A 21,674-nucleotide genomic window follows, 5' to 3' on the forward strand; every position below is an offset into this window, starting at 1 on the left:
TAGACATTGTTTTCTTAGACATAAGCTATTGCACACTTACTAGATTACTGTCGAGTGTAGACATGAGTTTTATATTCATGGGAAAAAACAAACAAATTTGTGTGACTCGCTTTATTGCAGTAATCGCTTTATTGCAGTGGTCTGGAACTGACCCTGCAGTATTTCTGAGATCTGCGTGTGGTACTTCTGTGACTTCATTGTGTTCATCATGAGGTTATGCAGTCTGTTGGGGTCACTTTGACTGTTCTCCATTTTTAAGCAGTCCCTTAACGTCATTGCAACTGTCCTTGGCTTCTTGGAAAGGAGTTCTGCAAAGTTCTGCAAATGTTCTCTCAGCTTGAGAGAGCATTAGAATAAAAAGATGGTGCTGCCAGTTCCTGGACCAGTGGTGGGGTGGACCAGTGTCGTTGGCAGTGCTGTCACACTAACTGTGCTTATTGTCCTGTTTAGGAAATAGCCCGCTTGTTGGCCCTGGAGGAGGCCACCCTGAGCACTGATCTGCAGCAGGGCTATGCCCTCAAGAGTCTCACAGGTAGAGAGAGCCTCCCAGCCCTTCCTTTAGGGCACCCTGGGTATAGTTTGGGGACTGACCCTTAGTTCCTTGGTTGCTGTGGTTGACTCTCTTTTCTCTCATGTTGACCACACTGTACTTTTGAGGTCTGCGTTTTTCTCCTCAGGGATGGCTTTACGTCTTTTGTTTTTTTTTTTTTTTTTTTTTTGCGGTACGTGGGCCTCTCACTGTTGTGGCTTCTTCTGTTGCGGAGCACAGGCTCCGGACGCGCAGGCTCAGCGGCCATGGCTCACGGGCCCAGCCGCTCCGCGGCACGTGGGATCTTCCTGGACCGGGGCACGAACCCGTGTCCCCTGCGTCAGCAGGCAGACTCTCAACCACTGCGCCACCAGGGAAGCCCTCTCCTCAGGGATGGCTTTATGTCTTTGAGCATCTGTTGGCTTATTGACCAGTTCACATCATTGAGCATGCCCCATGCCAAGCACAAAGATAGTGTTTCCCTGCTTTTGAGTTGCCCGTCATCTTTTGAGGATGAATTAAGCCTTCTTTGCTTAATTCTCATTCAGAACTCTTGTAGCAACTTTTTCCTGTCCCCACAGGCCTTCTTTCCTCCTTCGTGGAGGTGGAATCCATCAAAAGGCACTTTAAAAGTCGCTTGGTGGGTACTGTGCTGAATGGATACCTGTGCTTGCGGAAGCTGGTGGTGCAGAGGACCAAGCTGATTGATGAGACCCAGGACATGCTGCTGGAGATGCTGGAGGACATGACCACAGGTAGCACCACCCAGCAGCCTGCAGCCCGAGAGTCCCATGTCCCTTCTGGCTCCACTTAGGTACACTGGTCTGATTTCCCCAACTTCTTCAGAGCCAGAGCAAGGGCAGCAAACATCTCACATTCAAGGAAAGAAGGAGAAGAAATTTCTCTTGAGACTATTGGTTCTTGGGGTTATAAAATTCCATTGCTGGCCTCAGTCATTTGGGACTTATTTTATACTGGCTGCGCCATGTAGCTTGTGGGATCTTAGTTCCCTGACCAGGGATCGAACCCGTGCCCCCCCTGCAGTGGAAGCACAGAGTCCTAACCACTGGACTGCCAGGGAGTTCCCAGTTTGGACTTTTTATATTGAGCTCATAGTGTGGGAAGAGGTCAAAAGTTCTCACGTTGGTGTCTTTCACTGGTGCTGGAAGATTCTCAGCCATCATCTCTTCAGTTGCCTCTGCTCTCTTCTTTCTCCTTGTCCTTGTGGAGCTCCACTCTCTGTCATCCCTGTGTCTTCCTCTCTCTTTCATAGTGTCCATCTCATTGTATCTTTATGCTGATTTTGGATAATGTCTTCCATCCTGTACCGTGTCATTCAGTTCATTAATTTTTTCTTCACTCTGTTATCTTTTTAATCTACCCATTGAATTCTTGCAGTTCTGTGTAGACTTTATAATCTCTAGTTTTTTACTGACATTTCCTCCTCCTTTTATAATCTTTCAGCAAAGCAAACTTATTTCTGTGTCTGATGATTCTAAAATTTGAAGTATTTATTGATCTAATTCTGTTGTTTGTTTTTTTGGCTCTTGCTTATGGTGCCTTAAATCTTTTTGCATTTTGTGGTTTTTTTGACTGTGAGCTCATGTTTTGAGGGTTTATCTGTGGAAATTCTTCAGGACCCGAGTCAAAGGAGGGTTTTTCCAGAGATTTGTAACTGCTTCTGTGAGGCATCTCAGGGTACAGCCATCCCAGGGCCGCCTTCAACAAAGTTCTGACCTTAGATTTTTCAGACCTCCTAGATAGTGTGAGCCACAAACGCCTGTGAGGAACAGCTTGTTGTGAGTTCTTGGAGATTTTTTTCCCCCTCTACTCAGTGCCGCATTTTGAGGGAAGACAATGTCCTTTCATTGATTTGCTTGGGGGAAAGGGAGAGTTCTTTTTAGTTGACCCTTACACCAAGGATGTAGCTCTTTTGGGGTACCAGGTTTACATGTATGTGTATAGCGGGGTGGTTCCTGCCAGATTCTCCACCTTGGCAGATTTGTGGCTTTGTATCCAGCTCTCAGATCCTGGCAGGTTATTGAAATGAAAGCTCATGGCAAAAATTCGCCTCAGTGCTTTGCTAACCTCCCTGGGTTCCCAATTTTTCTTAATTTTGGGGCTGTGGCTTTCTTTGCTAGTGGGGCAGTTCACTGATACCTTTTTATTCAATATTTTAAATTGTTTTTAAGTGGAGGAGTGGAAAGTAGGTCAGGGGACATAGTCTGCTGTATTGCCAGACATGGAGGTCCTTCTGGTGCCATTTTCAGCTGTCTTGCTGAGCTGGTTTGTGACCTTGGCAACTGGACCCTTTTCAAGAGCGTTATTACAGCACTTGCATATATGACTTGAAGTTTATCTCTTTCATTTATAGAGGGCGATCTACTTAACCTTTTAGAATGAAACTGAAAACTATAACTTCCTTTTGATTTGACTGGAATGCAGTTAGGATCATTATTTGACATTTTTGGGTACCTATTTTGGGCAAGAGGGTGCAAGGTTATAATTCCCAGAGGGAGCAAGATGTGTACACAACTAACTGTGATGCTCTGTGTTGACTTGGGTATTAAGGCTTTCAAATGGAATGTGGTCTGAGTATAAGAATCAGCTTCAGGTTTCCAGTTGAAATACTGGTATTGCCACATAGGACATTGAAAGACTTGCTAGGCAGAAAGAATCTGCCAGCGACGGAGCTTCATTTAAAGTCTCCTCTTAGTTTCCGTGTGTGAAGCTCTTTCCTAACTGACCTGGCCACACTGATTTCTGGTAGGTACAGAATCGGAAACCAAGGCTTTCATGGCCGTGTGCATTGAGACAGCCAAGCGCTACAATCTGGATGACTACCGGACTCCCGTCTTCATCTTTGAGAGGCTCTGCAGCATCATCTATCCTGTAAGCATAAGCAGTGGTGCTTCCCGTGGCTCTCGGGGTGTCAGCATGAGCCATTTCTCCATGAAGCCTCTTGGTGACTCATTATAGTCATGGGTAATCTTACCAGCGGTGGCCTGTTCAGGCAGTGTTTTAGGAAGCAGCGCATGTAAAACAGAAGCAACCTCATAATATTCCCGTTCCACATGGTGGGAAATCTAAAGACCTTCCTTGGTCTCATTTCCTAGATTCAAAGTCAAAATCAATCTTTCTTTTTGAGCTAGGTCTAACCTCCCATTGCCCCAATCCTGGTATTAATCCAATATGCTGTGAAAGAAGCAACGCTGAGCTAGGGCGTGAGGAAATTTTCACCCTCTTCCTTCTTTCCCTGCCCATGTTTTGTGCACGCTTGGATGCCGGTGTATTTGTTTCCGTAGCCCGAACTATATAGAAGCGTGGTATGATCCAAAGATCCCCTCCTGTTATTGAGGAAGAATGAAGAACACCGGCATCGTCAGTTAATGATGAGAGATCAGTGGGGTTGGGCGTGCCTGAATATTGTATAATATAGAGAAGACCCTTTTCTTGACTGGAGGGTCACCAGGGACAAAGTCATCTGGCCACAGATTGGTTGGCATCGCATGAGACGAGCAGGAGGAGAGCCCTCTCTGCCCTCGTGTCAGTGATCCAGCTTTCATGGGTCACTCCTCGTCTGCTTATTTTGTTAGGCTTTCCCTTCTCATCTCCCCTTAAGTTTCAGAGGAGGTGCTTGATATTTAAGGCTATTTGAATTATATTTGGATTTTTTGAATCACCTCTGAGCTTCTTATCCTTTATGTCTTTAAATGTGTAAGGGGCTGGATGAGTTTCGTGTGTTTTCCTCAGGGTGTCTGTGAGCAAGGTAGCATGGTCTAAATCAAACAGGTCTCTGCCATCCCTCTGCACGTATACTTATGCCATCCCTTCTGCTTCCTTCTCTCCTTTAGGAGGAGAATGAAGTCACTGAGTTCTTTGTGACCCTGGAGAAGGATCCCCAACAAGAAGACTTCTTACAGGGCAGGATGCCTGGGAACCCGTACAGCAGCAATGAGCCAGGCATTGGGCCACTCATGAGGGATATAAAGAACAAGATTTGCCAGGACTGTGACTTGGTGGCTCTCCTGGAGGATGATAGTGGAATGGAGGTAACAAGCATAGGACACCACTGTCATGGTTAGGGTTCCTTTCCCTCAGGAGCCGATTAACACTGGGCCTCTGTAAATGCGGGCCAAGGATCTCCACCTACCTACCCCACCTGGTGTTCAGGGTAATTACCTGTAAAGGGCTCTGCCCACTGCCTGGCACGTGGGAAGCAAATGGTTGGTGACTGTTGCTTGTCATGGCGCAGGCTTTTGTTGTTCTTGTTGCTGTGGCAGAGGCTTTCCAGGGATTCCAAGTTAATTAAGCTCCCTAAATACTGGCACTTTAGCCCCTGTGCAGATTTCTGGCCTTGTATCTGGTACCTTCTGGCAGACAACACTAGGGTCTGGCGTTATCGTATACATGGTGAAAAGCTTGTTGGTGAAATAGAGAAAATTGTCTTCTTTGGTGCTGAGCTGAAATGGATTCAGGATAGGAGAAGGTCCTCAGCAGTTTTTTAACCTGGAGTCCATGGTTTGGGTTAAAGCTGTTTGTAACCCCTGAACTTGTGCACAAAATTCTGCGTGTTGCGCACGCATGTGCATTTTTTAGAGAGAGAGAGTCGATAGGTCCCTGACGCACAGATGTTATGCCATAAAGCGCCCTTTGATCTTGAAATTTACTTGCCTTACAATTATTTCCAAATAACAGCATCATTTTCTTTTCTGTTCAGCTTCTAGTGAACAATAAAATCATTAGTTTGGACCTTCCTGTGGCTGAGGTTTACAAGAAGGTCTGGTGTACCACGAATGAGGTATGTGCTTGTTTTCTTGCTTGGAGGTGTGGTTTGACTTGCAGGCTTGTACTAGGAAGAGCCGTTGTTCATCGTCACTTGCCCAGGTGGTAGCAGCATGTAAGGACCTTTACTTCCCCTGTCGGTGTTGGTGTGGAGAAAACCGGTCACCTTGTCCTCCTTGTGAGGCAGCTTACTGGTGAGGGGAGAGGAGTTTCAGGAGGGGTGAGCGTTTCCTGGCCGTGCAGCCGGCCCGGGCAAAGTCTGAGGAAGCCCGATGATGGGGAGGGCTTGCTGTCAAGAGTGGACACCTCTTGACTGAGATTAATCTCAACTATTATGGGCTTGCTCACTTTTCAGAACATTTTCCAGTACTGTGTCGAGGAGCATAGTTTTTATTTTACTAGTTGGGAAATTGAGACTCAAAAGGCAGTTGTTCTGAAGGAGTGGAAAAGGGAAATGAAGGAAGCATGGCGCTGTGGTCCTTTTGGCCACCTCAGTACCATTTGTCCGCTTATAAAAGTCAGATATTCCACTTCCCCCACTGACATTTTAGCATCAAAACAACCATACAGATTTAATCCCTGATGCACCTAAAAAATTCAGAACAAGCTTCTCTGGGCGCCCTTGTAAATGGTGGTATGGAACCCAAAGAATATACATCGTCAGCCTCCCCTTTTGAACCAGGAGGCAAGAAGTTGGGGATCATTTGTCCCTCCCATTAATGTACTTAATCCACCAAGGGGTTCTTCTGGCAAAGTCCGGAGTTTGTGGCACCTTTTTATCCGGGCGTTCATCAGCTTCCCTTTTTACTTTATCCGCCATTTCCCTGATAAGCAGCCCATCTCTTCAGCTACAGACAAGGGTCTGTTTTCTGTGTCTCTCTCTTTCTGTCCATGGTCTATGGCTGTCCCCTCTCTTAGTTCCCACTGGGCTTCCACAGCTGGAAATGCTCTGGGGCCTGGCCTGACAGGTTCTCTCCCTCCAGGGTTTCGTCTCCTGAAGCTGAGCATGGCTTAGAGGCAGGCAGCTTGAATTAGTAGGGTACCTGCTCTCCCACTTAATTTGCTAGAATGTAACTTCAAGCCTCCGTTTCTCACCTCCAAAATGAGGATAAAACTACTGTGCTAGAGTGCCTAAGCTGGTACCTGGTGGAGAGTGAAGTCTCATCCTCCAGTTTAGGAAAGTTGCTGGAATCTTCTAATTTACAAGACTTATTTCTAGTCATTCTCTCAGGTTGTAGGTTTAGCTTGAGGAAATTTGGATGAATCCTCTCCTTGCTGTGGGGTTATATGAAGACCTCAGGATCTCCCTAGGCAGAGATTGGTGTATTGTTTTCTTGCTTTTGATTCCTGAGACTTGAATCGCAGCCCTTTGATCTAATTGACTTCCCTCGTCCTGATCCTTTGAGTAGTGGTCCCTATTGATTAGAAAGAATTTATACTCCTGAAGGAGGCACAGGCTTGGAAACAGAACTGGGCTTATAGCTGGATAACTTTGAACAAGCTGCCGTAACCTTGTATAGAAGGGTAATATAAAGTGCCTAATTAGCAAAGGGCTTAGCGCAGAGTAAAAACCATAAATACTAGTTGTTACAGTTATTACATAGTTTCAATGAAATTAAATGACGTAGTGTCTGTAAAATGCTTCACACAACTCCTGGCCTGTAGTAGACCTTAAATAAAATGAGCTTTCTTTCCACTAAGTGAATTGTAGTGCATCTGGATTCTAGATTTTGTGGTTAAGACCCTGCAGAGAAATAGAAGTTGTCCACACCGCCGAAGCATTAAGCAAGACCAGGTGTCTGAGTCCTTTGCGTTTTCTGGGCCTGTTCACAGCACATTTCTCCACCTCTGTCTGCTCAGGGAGAGCCCATGAGGATTGTTTACCGGATGCGGGGGCTGCTGGGCGATGCCACCGAGGAGTTTATCGAGTCCCTGGACTCCACCACGGGTACGGCCCTTCCCACAGACGCCGCTGCACGTTCGGTTTGAGGACCGGGAGCTCTGAGCAGCAGTCCACGTCCTGGGACGTGGGGGCGGTCTGGGCAGATGCTCTCTTGCAATTCTGTTCAGAATTGAGGGGGGATTACTCCTCTGGCTGAGGAAAAACGCGGTTATCAGTGGCCCCGTTCAGATACAGCGGGGGCCGTGGGGGGCGCTGGGGGAAGTGCAGCGAGCAACAAACGAGTGTTCAGGGCCCCTTATTTAGGGTTTTTGTTTTTGTTTTTTTCGTTAGTGGTTGTAATGCGTGTATTTTCACATATTTGAGTAAACAATTTTAAGTGACTTAAACTTCAAAAAAAGTTACTAAGAGTGAGACAGTGAAGTTTGATATCCAATACTGACCCCTTTTATTGGCTACGTTCTTTAGTGGAGGTACGGAAAAGGGAAGTAGCCACCGGCCTGGGAGAGGGCTGTGCTTTATTCCTGGCTTCACCTCCATTTTTACTTGGCTTCCCTTTTCTTCCAGACGAAGAAGAAGATGAAGAAGAGGTGTATAAGATGGCTGGTGTGATGGCCCAGTGTGAGGGCCTGGAATGCATGCTTAACAGACTGGCAGGGATCAAAGACTTCAAGCAGGGACGCCACCTTCTAACTGTGAGTTGGAGGCAGCGAAGTGGGAGAGGCCCCCATGGACAGAAGCTTGTGACCCCTGCCATTTAACCCTAGGGGGCAGCATGGTGCCGTGGACCAGTGCAAGCCAGTGAAGGACCTGACAGCTTCCTTGGCCCTCTCTACACTTTAGGCTCCCTCCCCCACTCCCCTCTTCCTGCCGACTCCTCCCGAAAAACCAGCGTGGTAGCAAGCCTTCTGCTATATTTCTTTAGTCACCTGTGGAACCAGTGTCTAATTGTCTTACCCCAAAAAGCTGCACTTGTGTCAATGATTATTATTACTGCTTTTTAAAATGGATTTTGTAAGTAACTCTTTAATTTTTTGTAGGATTTTGTTTGGTTATTCATCCAGCTATCTCATTAGGGAAGAGTAGAGGATTCTAAAGGCATCATACATATTACACTATTGTTTTCACCTCCAGGGAACATGAGAACATACATTATTGCACCCATGTTTTCAGTGAGCTACATGGTTCTGAGCTCCCACGGGCCATGAGCTTTGGGATCTTTCTGTTTACTGGTATTAGTTCAGAGTCTGAGTTAGTACTGGCATTTCCCCCAAGACAACAGAGCTTCACCTATTCCACGAGGAATTAGTGTCCTTGCCATAGTTTTAGAGACGGCAGAGATATATATACCCAGCCCACGGGAGCTACTGCTGGAGAACACTGCTGTTGAGACGCAAGCCTGACAGGAGAGCCCAGCCACCGTATCGTGTCTCCTTAAGGAAACTTCGCTGTCCTCTGTATTTCAGGGGGAGTATCTGCTGATTGTACACGACCCCTCTTGGACATTTCTTTTCTGCTTGTCCCCATGTCTTCACTCTCAGATGGTCTCATGGGTTTTGACTGGCTTTTCTTGTCAGGTGCTGCTGAAATTATTCAGTTACTGTGTGAAGGTGAAAGTCAACCGGCAACAGCTGGTCAAGCTGGAAATGAACACTTTGAATGTCATGCTGGGGACTCTCAACCTGGTAAAGAGTGTGGGCTGCAAAAGGCAAAGCATGAGCCTCGGTGGGGGAAGTCCTGGGTGGGGGAAAGACATCTCACTTCTGGGCTCAAGTGAAGTGGATTTGTGGCCTTTTCAAGCCCTTTCTGTCTAACTGATGGGCACAGAGGCTTGAATTACTCAGGCTGTTCCTTATCCTCCTGCTGGCTCACCCTGTGCTGCTGCCATGACACCCAAGAGTGTCCTTGTTTCTTTCCTGAATTCAGATGAGAAGCAAGGGGAAGGTAGTCCCTCCACCAGTGCAGACTGCACCCCAGTGGGAAAGCAGTGCCACTCGCCTCAGGGCAGCCAGACAGAAACCGAGACGCCGTTTTCACTGTCCTCAGAAACCCACACACCGCATGTCTCTCCATGCATGCACACGCACACACACACGCACAGAATTTCCGGAATGTAATGCCACAAAGAACATCCTTGAGGAGCAGATCCCATGAGCAGTGAGTGGTTATGGTCTGTCCCTAGAGTGACTGGGCCTCCTTCTCCTGCAGGCCCTGGTAGCTGAGCAAGAAAGCAAGGACAGTGGTGGTGCAGCTGTGGCCGAGCAGGTGCTTAGCATTATGGAGATCATTCTGGATGAGTCCAATGCTGAGCCCCTGAGTGAGGACAAGGTGAGTGGAGCCCGGTTTGTCCACCCGCAGACATCGTCTCATTGCCAGCCGTTGGCTGGTTTGTGTCTAGCTGTGTCAACCAAGAATGACTGAACCTGCCCAGCTCACGGTGACATCATTATGTTAAAGCCTGAAATCTGGATTCAGAGGAAACAAAGCTGACTCTTCCAGCTGATAGACAAGGGCCTTAGTCCAACCCCTCAATTCACAGTTGAGGAAGCTCCAAGCCCAGAGAGATGAAGTGAGCCGTTCAATATCATATAGTCGGTTACTGTACAGTTGAAGGCCTAGAACTCAGGTCTGCAGCTCCCAGTTCAGTTTCTCTCCACTTAGTACACCCACACATTCCTCTGTTCTTGTTGGTGCTGATGGTTTGGCTAGAGATACGACCAAATGGGTACCAGGCAGCCTGCATTCTCTCGGGGGAGGGGAAGATTGTGTTGGTATATTTTGACCACCTGAGACTATTAACAGAGCCACCGCAGAAAGTTAGAAACTAATTTATGAGGTAGAACTCATAGAACTGATAGAACTGATTATTCCCCAGGAAGTGCTGAGACACTGTTCTTCTAGGGCTACTTCTGATGGCTCTGATGGAAATGGATGACCATTAAGGGCCACAAAGTCCCAACCTTATTAGTGGGCCTCCCGTCCTCTCTCTTACTGCAGGGCAACCTCCTCCTGACGGGTGACAAAGATCAACTCGTGATGCTCTTGGACCAGATCAACAGCACCTTTGTTCGCTCCAACCCCAGCGTGCTCCAGGGCCTGCTTCGCATCATCCCATACCTGTCCTTCGGGGAGGTGGAGAAAATGCAGATCTTGGTGGAGCGGTTCAAACCATACTGCAGCTTTGATAAGTATGTTGCTTAGATTTCAGACAGCTAAACGAGAGTCCCTGTGAAAACCCTGAACTAGTTCTGTGAGACTAAGGAAGAATCACATGAGTTTCTATTAGATTTTTGTGTGCTAGTCTGGCCTTTAAGGGGCTTGGTCTAACTGGGGAGGCAAAAAGTAAAATACATTGTGTTAAAGTAGCACCTGGTGAGGCAGAGGAGGAGAAGCGGTTGGTGACACGGGAAAGAGAGAGATATGACAAGCTGGAGGGAGTCATGTGTGCAAAAGCATGAAGATGCAAGACGGGGTCGGGAGCCAGGGGGGCGTGGCAGGAGCCGGATGAGAAGGGTATGCTCAGGAGTTTACACTTGATCCTATATGCCACTGAAGCTTGTCAACCAAGAAAAGGACGTGATCGGCTTTTGTTCCTCCTTTCACACGCTCGGGGTCTTTGCTCTTTCCTCCTAGGTATGACGAAGATCACAGTGGCGATGATAAAGTCTTCCTGGACTGCTTCTGTAAAATCGCAGCTGGCATCAAGAACAACAGCAATGGGCATCAGCTCAAGGATCTGATTCTCCAGAAGGGAATCACCCAGAATGCACTTGACTATATGAAAAAGCACATTCCCAGTGCCAAGAAGTAAGCGGCACCGCTGTCAGAGGGGCTGCTTTCCTTCCCCTCTTCCTGGTTCCTTTTCTCCTTCGTCGTCTTGGCATCCCTCTGCCTTCCTTGGGGTCTCCCTCCCTTCTGGAAGCTGTCAAGGTGACTCTGCAGCCCTTGGGGCTGTGGGAGAGGATGGCAGTTTGTTGGCTTCTGTTTCGAGGGAACAGAAACTTCTATCTGGTTTCACTTCAATCTGGTTTCTCAGCTGAGTTGGGTGGTCTTTTGTGATTCTTTATGGTACGCTTGTAGGGTCACATCTAAACAAGCCAGAATCAACAGCCGGTTTCTAGGTGGCCTTTGCTTCTCTGGCCTGCTCATAAGCCTCTCTCTGCTTTGCAGTTTGGATGCGGACATCTGGAAAAAGTTTTTGTCTCGCCCAGCCCTGCCGTTTATCTTGAGACTTCTTCGGGGGCTGGCCATCCAGCACCCTGCCACCCAGGTGAGTAACTAGCATGCAACGCGGGCCTTATTCTGGAGCAGGACACGTCATGGGAGGGAACCACACCCTCTCTCCTCATCTGCCACGACTGAGTGAAGGTAACCACCTTGATTAGCCTTGAGATGGGAGTTGCCCTAATATATAGGACTCCCAGATTAGAAGGACTCTCAGAAGTCATCTGGTTCATCTCTCTGTGTGCAGACAGGACTAAGTTACGTTTGTGATTTCCTCATTCAACTCATTCTTATGTGGGGCTTCTTTACCTCACGGCTTAGCTGAGCAGCAGTTGTGAGGGTGTGGCTGGCCAGAGGGTAAAAAGAGTTTCGATTTCTGGCTGTAGTCCCTGGGACATTTGTAATGCCGTCACTACCATTTTCTGCTCTGCCCCAGGCAGCCAAAAACTTGGTTCTCAGGGAGGCCCAACCCTGTCCGCCGGGTTGCTCCTTCCCGATAGTCACTGGGCTGAGCTATCTGTTACTCTCACAAACCCTGATTGGCCCAGACAGGTGGCCAGTCTGGATTTGTTTTTTTTTTTAATTAAACTTTTTATTTTGAGATTATTGTAGATTTACACACAGTTGTTACGAAATAATACAGAGACGTCGTGCGTACCCATTACTTAGTTTCTTTCAGTGGGAACGCCTTGCAAAACTATAGGAAATTTATCACAGCCAGGATATTGACATCCATGCAATCAAGATTCGGGACTGTTTCCTTGCCGCAGGGATCCCTCTTCTTGTCCTATTTGTTTGTTTGTTTATTTATTTATTTAGGCTGTGTTGGATCTTTGTTGCTGTGCAAGGGCTTTCTCTAGTTGCAGTGAGCGGGGGCTACTCTTGGTTGCGGTGCGCGGGCTTCTCATTGCAGTGGCTTGTTGCGGACCACAGGCTCTAGGCGTACAGGCTTCAGTAGTTGCGGTGCGTGAGCTCAGTAGTTGTGGCTCGCGGCCTCGAGAGCGCAGGCTCAGTAGTTGTGGTGCACAGGCTTAGTTGCTCCGCGGCATGTGGGATCTTCCCAGACCAGGGCTCGAACCCGTGTCCCCTGCGTTGGCAGGCGGATCCTTAACCACTGTGCCACCAGGGAAGTCCCTATCCTTTTATAGCCGCATCCACCTGCCCTGGCAACCACTGATCTTCTCCATCTCTGTAATTTTGTCCTGTCAAGAATGTTGTATACTAAATGGAATCATAAAGCATGTAACCTTTGGGGATTGGCTTTGTTCACTCGGCATAATTTTTTGGCGGTTTGTCCTGGTTGTTGTATATATTAGTCGTTTGTTCCTTCTTACTGCTGAGTAGTGTCCATGGCGGGGGTGCACCGTGACCCGTTTAACCATCACCCATTAAAGGGTGTCTGGGTTGTTGCCATTTTGAGGCTGCTATGAATAAAGTGGCTGTGAATGTTCACGTGCAGGTATTTGTGTGAATAAGTTTCCATTTCTTTGGGGTAAATGCCCAAGACGGCAGTTACTGGCTTGTGTAGTAGTTGCATTATTTTGTTTTACAAGAAGCTGCCGAACTGTTTTCTAGAGGCTGCACCGCTTCACATTCCCATCGGCAGGGTGCGAGCGGTCCGCTTTATCCGCATCCTCGCCAGCATTTGGTGGTGCGTCAGCCGTGCTGATAGATGTAGAGTGATGGTTTCAGAGTGGTTTTAATTTGTTTTCTCTGATGGATAGTGACACTCAGTGCACATCTTTTCATGTCTTTCATCTGTCTGTCTGCTTCAGTGAAATGTATGTTCATATTTTTTGCCCATTTTCTAGTAGTAGTGTTTGTGTTTTCAGTGTTGAGTTTTGAGAGTCCTCAGGGCTGCATTTTTTGGTGGTTGTTTAGAGCTGTCTATCTTGAGTATAGTTCCACATTCTCATTTAGTGATCTGTTCTGATAACTCACTCCAAAAATGTGGTTAATTGGCTACAGTAAAGGTTCTTCCATATGTCTCACTCAAATAACTATAGTACTCAACTTTTGTTCAGTTCAGTGGAAATAGTCATAATTATTACACCTTACGGATAATTCTTCCTACGTAAGAGTTTTTCACTTATTTCCTTTTCCCCTATCCTTGTAACATCTTTATTTTGAATGTGGGTAAGTCAAGGGACGGAATTGTCATTTGGCCAGTGGCAACACATTGACCTGAGAACTCAGGTCAGTGGATTCCAAGCTTATTCTTAGTTACTAAATTGAATTCTTTTTTAAAAACAAGGCTTCGTCTAGTTAGATACTTGGCATTCATACTTCTGACCATTCACTTCTCTTTTAGCACGTATTTGTATAGTGCCTGTCGTGTACCTGTGCTGCGCTAGGTTGAGGCAACGTTGGCAGATGAGACAGTCACAGCTCCCTCTGGGAGCTTACTGTCTGGTGGAAGATAGAGCCGAGGACATAGTGATAACAGAGCTGGGGGTAAATGCAGTGTGGAAGGGGTCAAAGGGAAGGGGATTTCTAACAGGAGAATAGGGCGCCCGCAGAGGTTCAGAGGTGAGAGAGCTTAAAGCATTCCAGGAATTGAAAGCAGTTGCATTGGAGGTGAGACGTGGCAAGAGCCGGCACTGGAGATGTAAGCGTGGGTCCACATCACATGCCCCACGGAGAAGAGTGTGTGGATTGTCTCCTGAGGGTAGTGCGCCTGGCCGTACCCTAGAGGATGAATTGGATGGAGGTGACAAGGGAGGTGGGAAGAACAGTTGGCAGGCTTTTATTGTGATCTAGGTGAGAGGCCATGGCGGCTGAACTCCAGTTAGTGAGGTGGACAGTGAATGGATTCGACAGAGATCTGGGAGGTGGAATAAATGGGACTTGGAGATTGATGGCACGTCGGCAGTGAAGAAGCTGGGTGAATCAAGAACTCCGTTCCGTATCTGGACTGAGTGACAGGAGTGGTGATGCCATTGAAAGAGATGGGGAACTAGGAGGTTTGGGAGTGAGTGAGGGGGAGGAGAGTCTGTGATGTTAGATTATTAGTGTGTGCTCTGTCCTCCTAACTAGAGTGTAAGCCTCAGGTGGGTAGGAGCTTCACGTGTGTGCACACACGTGCACACAGTACACAGCCCGAATGTTAAGTCTAGGGGACCCGTGGAGTATTCAGTAGGCAGTTGAACTACGAGTTCAGCGTTGAGGAGCATGAGACAAGAGACAGCCTGTCATTTCGCTGAGGTATGAAGTGGACGCGTACCTGCTGGGAAAACAGATCTATGAGCTAGTGAGTGACCTGAGTTGAGTGCTGAGCTTTCACATTGCAAGTTGGCTTTGTTGTTGTCAATTTATTGTCAGCTGTGTGGTAACTGGCATCAGCTCACCAGTGATGGGGTGGAGCGGATTTCGCAGTGAGCTCCCCTGGAGAGCTTTTGCGGATTTCCCCTGCCTTCAGTGTTGTGACGTTCTCCCACCCCTGTGGATAGTGTGGTGCTGTCGTGTAGCAGCTGCCAGCAATTTTAAGCACAGGAGGTTTTTGTTTACATCTGTTTCTTTCTAAGTTTTTTCTTATCCCCACTCCCACGTGTAGTTGTACATCTGGAATCCCTAGGTCGAGAAAACTGCTGTGCTCCTGGGTTTGGTGGATGCGGATGAAGAGCTCAGCACAGCCCCCGTGAACATCAAGGGCCTTCTTTGCTTGGTGTGGTTGCTGAGTTCACCACTGAGGCCTCATCAGGGGCTGCTTCTCCAGGGACTCTTATCTGAGCCCCTCTCACTTTCACCGTGCTGAGCACTTTACGTATGGCATCTGATTTAATCCTCATGGCGGCCCTGGCCTGCCCCCATTTTATAGACAGGGTTATGGAGACTGAAGAGCGTGGTGACTAGTCAGAGGTTGGTGGCAGAGCCTAACCTCCTCCATTTGTCCGAATCTCTTGAAGTGTAAAATCAGAGAATCTGATTGAAACCAAGCAGATGACATGAGATTGTGCACATTTTTTAAACCTTTAAGCTCCTGAGAAGAACACTTGTTTACATAATTGGAGGCCTTCATCTCTTTGGTCCCTTCTTGACAGGTTCTGATCGGAACCGACTCCATTACAAACCTGCATAAACTGGAGCAGGTGTCCAGCGATGAGGGCATTGGGACCCTGGCAGAGAACCTGCTGGAGGCGCTGCGGGAACACCCTGACGTAAACAAGAAGATAGACGCGGCCCGCAGGGAGACCCGGGCCGAGAAGAAGCGCATGGCCATGGCCATGAGGCAGAAGGCTCTGGGCACGCTGGGCATGACGGTACAGCCACGCCCGGGTCCCCGCATTCTTGCCTACCCTGTGGCACAGTCATTTGTGCTCTGGGGTTTCAGAGCTGGGGTTGGGGATGGTGAAGGTGAAGGCTGTGGGCAGGGGGTTGGTGTACTGGGCATGGCGCTAGGTGCTTCACCTTCTTTCATCTTCCCGACAACCCTTAGATGTGTGACTATCATTGTTCTATACGGATGAGGCTCAGAGGTTAAATGACTTAACAAGTTCGCAGAAGCATTAAAAATGGTGATAACCATTGTTTATCAAGGATTTACTATATGCCAGGCACTGTGCTTAGGCAGCCTCCTTGTAAGATTGTATTTAAGCCCTCATGTGCTTTTCTGAGAGGTTGATTTTATACCCATTTTTCAGATGAACTAATTGAAGCTAAGAGGTGAAGTAAATCAGCAAGGCACATAACTTAACAAGTGGCTGACAGGCGTTTGAACCTGGGTCTGTTCGACAAGAAGGGCTCTGTGCTCTTCTGTCCTACCTTGGAGGAGGCAGAGGTCCTGTGAGGGCCTTCTCCAGACCAGCGAACTTGAGTGTCGGCAGTTTTAAAACTCCCATGGGAACAGTAAATGACTCCCGCTGCAGCGGCCCTTGTCAGCCGAGAGTCGGTCTTGCTGGCACAAAGAAAGGGGGCTTCTTTGTTGGCAAGTGGCAACTTGCCAGGGCTCTCGCTGGATGGTTTCCTCTGCTTCAGTGGTTCCTGTAGGAAGAGAATAGCAGGAGAATCTGGGTCTTTACCCTCATTAGAAGCCAACTAAAGAGATTTCCTTTCAGTGCAGCAGTCCTTTTCATGTATGTGGAAGGTCAACCCTGTGCCTGCATGTCCCCAAGCTGCAGTGGGAGGGTGCGTGGAAATTCCTGTCTGACGTGCCACCTGGGGTTCCCCTTACAGACCAATGAGAAGGGCCAGGTCGTGACCAAGACGGCGCTCCTGAAGCAGATGGAGGAGCTGATCGAGGAGCCGGGCCTCACATGCTGCATCTGCAGGGAGGGGTACAAGTTCCAGGTGCGGTCAGTCCCAAGCCCCGGTGGCCTCCCTCGCCTGAGGCCGTTTTGTTCTTAGGCCAGAGTCAAGGCTCGTACCTTAGGGCCAGCTGTCCTCTCTAAAGGTGGGAAGGCAGACTGATCTGAATGGTAGTCTTCATCGTCATCCACGGCTACCACTCACTGGGTCCCTTCTGTGTGCCAGGCCCTGTGCCCAGAGCCTTTATGTAAACTGGGTAATTTTATCTTTAAACCTGTAAAAAGCCCTAATTTATGGATGAGAAAACGAAGTTCATGTAGCAGAGCCAGAGTTCTAGCCCAGGCTTTTCTGACTTCAGACCTGGGGCTTTTAAAAACACATCATGCTGCTTCCATATTCAGATAACCTGGGGAGAAGGTCAGGACCTTGGCTTTCTGGGCTCCACCTAACTCGATTTAACACCCAAAGGAGCACAACAGCAAGTGACCAGTTTGCTCCCCTAAAGGCCTAAAAGTCATCCCTCTTCCTCTCCAGCTTGAATTTATTACTTAGCGCCCAAGCCTGTCGAAGGGGCACTACCCTGGGCCACGAGCCCTGTAAGTCCTGCTGTGACACAGGCTCCTTGGAGCTTTCTGGTCAGTTTTGAAAAACAAGTGACTTAACAAGAAAGCACTTTATTCTTCATTTTCAGATAAAAGAAGCAAAAAGGAAGGGACCGTTCAGGCTTGCATTTCTGCCCTTCTGTCTCGCAGCATCCACTTTATTTCAGTTGCTCCCCACAACCCTCATTTCACTGGGGCTCTGCCCAGCCAAGTGCTTAACCAGGAGACTGAGGGGCTCACCATCACCCCCTTTCCTGAATGCATCCCTTCCTAGGATCGTAGACCCTCGGGGCCCCTCTGCTCTGCTTCACCTCCTTTCACAGCCTGCCTTGGAGTTTCATCTCTCCTCCTTTTTATGTTATCTATCTTTGCAGCCCACCAAGGTCCTGGGCATTTATACCTTCACCAAGCGGGTAGCCTTAGAGGAGATGGAGAACAAGCCCCGGAAACAGCAGGGCTACAGCACCGTGTCCCACTTCAACATCGTGCACTACGATTGCCACCTGGCTGCCGTCAGGTGGGCCTGGCTCTTGCGGAGTGGCTCCTTCACTAGGCCTCCCCTTGCATGTGCTTCAGTACTAGCCCTGTGTGACTTCAGGGGAGCGGGCAGCTCGCCAGAGGCCCTGGACTGGGAGGGGGTGGGACTGCCATCCCTGAGGCTTTAATTCTCTTCCTTAGGCTCTGCAAAGTATGGTGTCCTACCTTCAGCCATACAGGCCCAAGTGCCATTCCTGCCATATAATTTGGAAAAGATACTTGGCTTTTGGGCCAAGGCTGGTGAGAGCAGCCTTGCTTACTAGAGGCGGTGAAGATGGCATTTACCATCGTGGTTACAAACGGCTGCTCCTCTCTGTAGAGTCAGGCACATGGGCCAGCACTTCCTTAGTGTCAGCAAACCCTCCTCCACCCCTACGCGCCCAGGTGCCTGGTTGCCAGATTAATTCCAGCAGTCACTCGTCCCTGCTCTCCTCCCAATCCAGGCTGGCTCGAGGCCGGGAAGAGTGGGAAAGTGCCGCCCTTCAGAACGCCAACACTAAGTGCAACGGTCTCCTTCCCGTCTGGGGGCCCCATGTCCCTGAGTCAGCTTTTGCCACCTGTCTGGCAAGGTGAGTGTGGAGCATCTTGCATGGTAGAAAAGAGAGGATTCCCAGGAGATGGGGGAAGATCAGCTGTCAGCCCCGGCCCCAGGGAAGCCATCTCCTGTCACCTTCATCAGGAATCTGTGTCTGTCTTTGCTTCCTGACAGAGGAGCCCAGCCGGAAGAGAGGGGACTCTGCTGGGAGAAGCCAGCACCCTCAGCGTCTGGGGCCCCAGGTGGAATCTCTGGTTATCTGCTACCTCTCCTCCTTTGCTGATCTTGGGACACAAAACACAGGACCCCTGACTTGGTCCTTGAGGCCAAAATTTCTCAGAGTTCACTTCTATTTCTCTGAGGTTTAAATAATGAAAATAGCTTGATGGCGTGGGGAATATCGGGCTCCTTTCAAAGCCTCCCTTGTCCTAAGATCCAGAGTAGAGTAGCGAAACCTTCTGTGAGGTCCTCATCTCTTGCAGATGCCTTGTGCAGTGGTGCCCCACTCCAAGTCCTATTGTAAAGCTCGGGGATGAAAAGATACTTACCATAAACCAGGCACTTGGCAGTAATAATGATGAAAGTCATGTTGGGCAGCATGTGGAACTGCTTACCGAGTGTTGTTATTATACACGTTCTACAGATGAAGAGACTGAGGCACAGACTTACTCAGGGGCAGAGTCCAGGTGGTTGGTGATGTACATTGACATAGGAAGACCTTTTATTTGGAGGTTGAGGAGATGATTCTTATGGATAGATCACCTTGTCAGTCAGAATGCATAAGTTCTACATTTCTTCTCTCAAAATGCACTTCCAGATGTGGTCACAATATGTCCTATGACATTAGTCCATCAAGAAATGCACCCCCTGCTCCCCCCCGCCCCCAAGCCGGCGCGTTCTCCTCCAAGCTTGGAGAGCATTGCGTTCAGTCACAGCAGAAGCAAACGTGTGCTCTGCTCTTGTCTGCCCCAGCCCAGCCCTTGTCCGTGACTCCCCCTTTCATTCTCGATCCGTCTTGTGTAACCTTCACAGCCATCAGGCCGAGGGGGGCTCTGCCTTCCCAGCTGGGTCTTCACCAGGGAGCTTGCTTCCGCTTCACCACCTGTTCTCTTCTCCCAGGCACAATACTTACCTCCAGGAGTGCACGGGCCAGCGGGAGCCCACGTACCAGCTCAACATCCATGACACCAAGCTGCTGTTCCTGCGCTTCGCCATGGAGCAGTCCTTCAGCGCGGACACTGGAGGGGGCGGCCGGGAGAGCAACATCCACCTGATCCCGTACATCATCCACACCGTGCTTTACGTCCTGAACACGTCAGTACCGCGCGCCTCGGGTTCCTCTGCCCGACAAGCTCTCCCGGCTTGTCTGCAGCCGCTCTAGTTAGCTCTAGAACGAATGAATGGCCCCAGGCAGCCTTTACCGAAGTAGGAATGTTCATCTGCGCCTCTTTGGAATCACACAGAATAAAGAGTACGGTGGCTTCCTTTTCCAAAACTGTCTCATCTACCAGCACGGGCAGCCAAGGGCTGCCTCCTTGGACTGACCTTCAGCCCAGAGGGGAGCAGGAAGTGGGAGAGGCCAGATCATCGAAGCTTCTACTTCAGTGTAGCTGCTACTTGCAAGACTATTCCCTTGGATGGGGGGGGGCCATGGGTCAGGGCTGCACACAGTCACTGTCAAAGGCACACAGGCTGTTCCAGGTGAGCGTTTCACAGCTGGAGGATGTGGCAGGACCAAGGGCCTGGACCTGCTATCCCTGTCTCTTCTTCAGTGAGTGAGGCTTCTGGCAGCTGTGAGCGGGGAGGTGTTGTTGAAGATTATTTGGGAAAGTCAGCTGAGAAGGAAGGTAGCCCAGAAAAAAAACAGGCCTGCGCTTCAGGCCTGAGCAGTGCTGATCGCTGGTGTCCGTGGGGCCTTTGACAGAGCCGTTGCCTCTTTTTGGCAGCAGTGGGGTGGAGGGGGCCGCCCCAGTCTCCGGGGAGCAAAGCAGACCCAGAGAGGCCGCATGATTTGTCTAGCAGAACAGAGCTGGTGGCTTCCGATGTCACTGTGTCTCTGAAATGCCAGATGCTCGTAACTCATGCTTAGTTTCCTTAGTTGGGGAGGGAGCGGGCTGTGTCCTGATGGTCTCGGTCAGTTAGAGGCCAAGCCGGAAGCTGCACGAAGAGGCACTGTTTCCCAGCCACAGCCTGCTTCCCTCGCCGGTTCACGCTGGTGTGAGCTTGGTCACGGTGGGCGTGGGGGAGCGGGGGGCTGGTTGAGCAGGGATTGCTGCCTTTGGTGGGACGTTTGTATATGAAGGCGAGTGTGTCACACACAGCGCGAGCCAGCGCAGAGTGGAGCGGGTCGTGCGATGGCACAAAGCTTCTGATTTCCAATTCTGGACACTCCAGTCTAGTGTAGCCGCCTGTTCCATCTGTGTTCATCCATGGAGCAGAAGGGTGCCTGGTGTCCCCGTACCATCCCCCCTGCTTTCCCACAGTCCAGTGCCTGGCAGTGCCATGTGCAGACCTGGTAACTTTGATTCAGCTGCTACTGGTGTTGTGTTTTTATTTCCAGGGAACTAGGATGGGGCGTCAAGCACTCTTGGCCTGAGAGCACCATCCAGGTCGTAAGGAGAGAGTGTAGCCAGAAATACGTGATAAGGAAGTGGTCTCTCAGTGCCCGTCTAGTGACCTGTCGAAGCTTCATTGCAGGTGGAGAGTCCACGCTGGGAGAGCTCTGGAGCCAGATTGCCTGGGTCAGAGCCCAGTTCCTTCACTCCCCACTGTGTGGCTTTGGGCAGAATATTTACTCCCTCTGTGCTGTAGTTTCCCCTTCTGTAACGTTGGGAGAGTACCCGTCTCCTCGGGTTATCGTGAGGATTAAATGAGATAACCCATGGAAAGCTCTTAGAACGGGCTTGGCGTTAAAGTTGGTGATTACCATTGTTGCTGCAGTCCAGGCAAAAGCGAGGAGAAGCAGTGCTCGCCGGGAGGCATCTGTTCTAACGGAGGAGAGAGGACACAGGCACGTAAAGGAACACACCACGATAGCCTAGGGAGGGCACCGGCTGCAAAAGCCGTGTGAACAGTTAGCTGCACCGAGACTCGTGGAGTCGGGGAGTGTGGGCTGTGGGCTCAGAGACTCTGGGTTTGCGGACTGGTTTGGTGACTTTGGTTGTGTCACTTCACTCCCCGGGCCTTCAGATACCCTGGTAAAGAGGTGCCGGCTGTCACCTTCCAGAGTTGTCAGGACACGTGGATGGCGGAGTGTTTGTGAATGTGCCGGACACGCGCAATTGGAATTGTGCGGAGCTGGGCTGGGGGGTGGGGGAC

The 21,674-nt window shown here is 49.4% G+C and overlaps 1 protein-coding gene across 4 annotated transcripts in view; it reads left to right on the forward strand.

Annotated features, from left to right (window-relative positions):
- The window catches only part of UBR4 (ubiquitin protein ligase E3 component n-recognin 4), a 127,375-nt gene that overhangs the window by 98,324 nt on the left and 7,377 nt on the right, over window positions 1-21,674 (forward strand). For all 4 annotated transcript variants that reach the window (XM_082832748.1, XM_082832750.1, XM_082832751.1 and 1 more), the window contains exons 86-102: window positions 451-532; window positions 1,111-1,284; window positions 3,300-3,421; window positions 4,384-4,581; window positions 5,250-5,330; window positions 7,175-7,262; window positions 7,782-7,909; window positions 8,792-8,899; window positions 9,423-9,542; window positions 10,212-10,402; window positions 10,848-11,021; window positions 11,385-11,484; window positions 15,479-15,697; window positions 16,611-16,724; window positions 17,659-17,801; window positions 18,265-18,390; window positions 19,476-19,670. In XM_082832748.1, coding sequence (XP_082688874.1) covers window positions 451-532; window positions 1,111-1,284; window positions 3,300-3,421; window positions 4,384-4,581; window positions 5,250-5,330; window positions 7,175-7,262; window positions 7,782-7,909; window positions 8,792-8,899; window positions 9,423-9,542; window positions 10,212-10,402; window positions 10,848-11,021; window positions 11,385-11,484; window positions 15,479-15,697; window positions 16,611-16,724; window positions 17,659-17,801; window positions 18,265-18,390; window positions 19,476-19,670 — 2,363 coding nt within the window. The remainder of the gene's footprint in view (window positions 1-450; window positions 533-1,110; window positions 1,285-3,299; window positions 3,422-4,383; window positions 4,582-5,249; window positions 5,331-7,174; window positions 7,263-7,781; window positions 7,910-8,791; window positions 8,900-9,422; window positions 9,543-10,211; window positions 10,403-10,847; window positions 11,022-11,384; window positions 11,485-15,478; window positions 15,698-16,610; window positions 16,725-17,658; window positions 17,802-18,264; window positions 18,391-19,475; window positions 19,671-21,674) is intronic.

This window comes from Leucopleurus acutus, assembly GCF_964270905.1.
Source record: "Leucopleurus acutus genome assembly, chromosome: 2".
In the NCBI taxonomy this organism is placed as follows: domain Eukaryota; kingdom Metazoa; phylum Chordata; class Mammalia; order Artiodactyla; family Delphinidae; genus Leucopleurus; species Leucopleurus acutus.